Source organism: Pterocles gutturalis, unplaced genomic scaffold (genome assembly GCF_000699245.1).
Source record: "Pterocles gutturalis isolate BGI_N339 unplaced genomic scaffold, ASM69924v1 scaffold2354, whole genome shotgun sequence".
NCBI classification, from domain to species: Eukaryota; Metazoa; Chordata; class Aves; order Pterocliformes; family Pteroclidae; genus Pterocles; species Pterocles gutturalis.
Window position 1 is genome coordinate 1,894 of NW_010135354.1, and position 1,376 is coordinate 3,269.

The window sequence follows — 1,376 nt, forward strand, 5'->3', positions numbered from 1 at the left end:
AGCCCGCATCGCGGAGGCAGCAGCACTCCTCCCTCCGGAGCTTCCCGTGGAGGCACTGCCCGTTGCACCTCACTGTGGGCAAGGTGCCGCGTTAGCTGCCGGGGGGCTCAGCAGCCCCCGCCCGCCCCAGCTGAGCTCGTGCTGCGCGCCAGGGCGCCGCACTGCATTGGCCGTGGACATGTGTGCACTGAGCTGATCTGGTGCAAGTGTGCTGCTCCACTGTGTGCATGCACTGCACTGAGCGGACAGTTAACACTGCATCAGCCATGCTGTGCATGCACTGCACCGGACCTGTGCACGGATGCATTGCACCGACACTGCACACACATGCACTGCACCGGACCTGTGCACGGATGCACTGCACTGACACTGCACACACATGCACTGCACCAGCCCTGCGCACACATGCACACACATGCACTGCACCAGACCTGTGCACACATTGCACTGCACCGACACTGCACACACATGCACTTCACCAGACCTGTGCACACATGAACTGCACTGGACCTGTGCACGCATGCACTGCACACACATACACTGCACCGGACCTGTGCACACATGCACTGCACCGACACTGCACACACATGCACATGACCAGACCTGTGCACGCATGCACTGCACCAACACTGCACACACATGCACTGCACCGGACCTGCGCACACATGCACGGCACTGACACTGCGCACACATGCACATGACCAGACCTGTGCACGCATGCACTGCACCAACACTGCACACACACGCACTGCACCAACACTGCACACACATGCACTGCACCAGCCATGCCCATGAATGCACTGCACCAACACTGCACACATATGTACTGCACCAACATTGCACACACATGCACTGCGCCAACGCTGCACAGACTTGCACTGCACTGACACTGCACACACATGCACTGCACTGGCCATGCACACGCATGCACTGCACGAACCCAGTGCATACATACATTGCACTGGCTATGCACAGGCATGCACTGCACCAACCCTGTGCACACAATTGCTGCAGCGGCCATGCACACGCATCTCTGGGGGCAAGGGGAGGCGGGGGCTGTGCAGGGCCCCTCTCACCTTGGCAGTACCTGCCCGTGTAGCCGGAGGGACAGGCGCACTGGCAGCTGCTCATGTTGAGGCGCCCACGGTTCCTGCAGCTCATGCGACAGGGGTTCCTTGGCACCTCTGGGCACAGCAGACAGGTGGCGTGGGCGTCAAGGGCCATGGCAGGGGCCAGGGACCGCGCAGGGATCGGGGGACAGCGGGGACTCACCGCAGAGCCCGCCGCCGTGGTCCCAGGACTTGAAGCAGCCGGAGAGGCCGGCGGTGCAGAGCGAGCACCAGGGCCCCTGCTTGTAGGGCAGGATGGGCATCCCC

The 1,376-nt window shown here is 62.3% G+C and overlaps 1 protein-coding gene across 1 annotated transcript in view; it reads right to left on the reverse strand.

The window, feature by feature from the left end:
* LOC104467875 (C-type lectin domain family 18 member A-like) overlaps window positions 1-1,372 on the reverse strand; it is a gene marked incomplete at both ends in the record, with an annotated part of 2,179 nt that extends 807 nt beyond the window's left edge. Inside the window, 3 exons of the mRNA XM_010081836.1 lie at window positions 1-72; window positions 1,077-1,184; window positions 1,273-1,372. The exon at window positions 1-72 is cut by the window's left edge and continues 18 nt beyond it. Coding sequence (XP_010080138.1) covers window positions 1-72; window positions 1,077-1,184; window positions 1,273-1,372 — 280 coding nt within the window. The remainder of the gene's footprint in view (window positions 73-1,076; window positions 1,185-1,272) is intronic.
* Window positions 1,373-1,376: the final 4 nt, after the last annotated feature.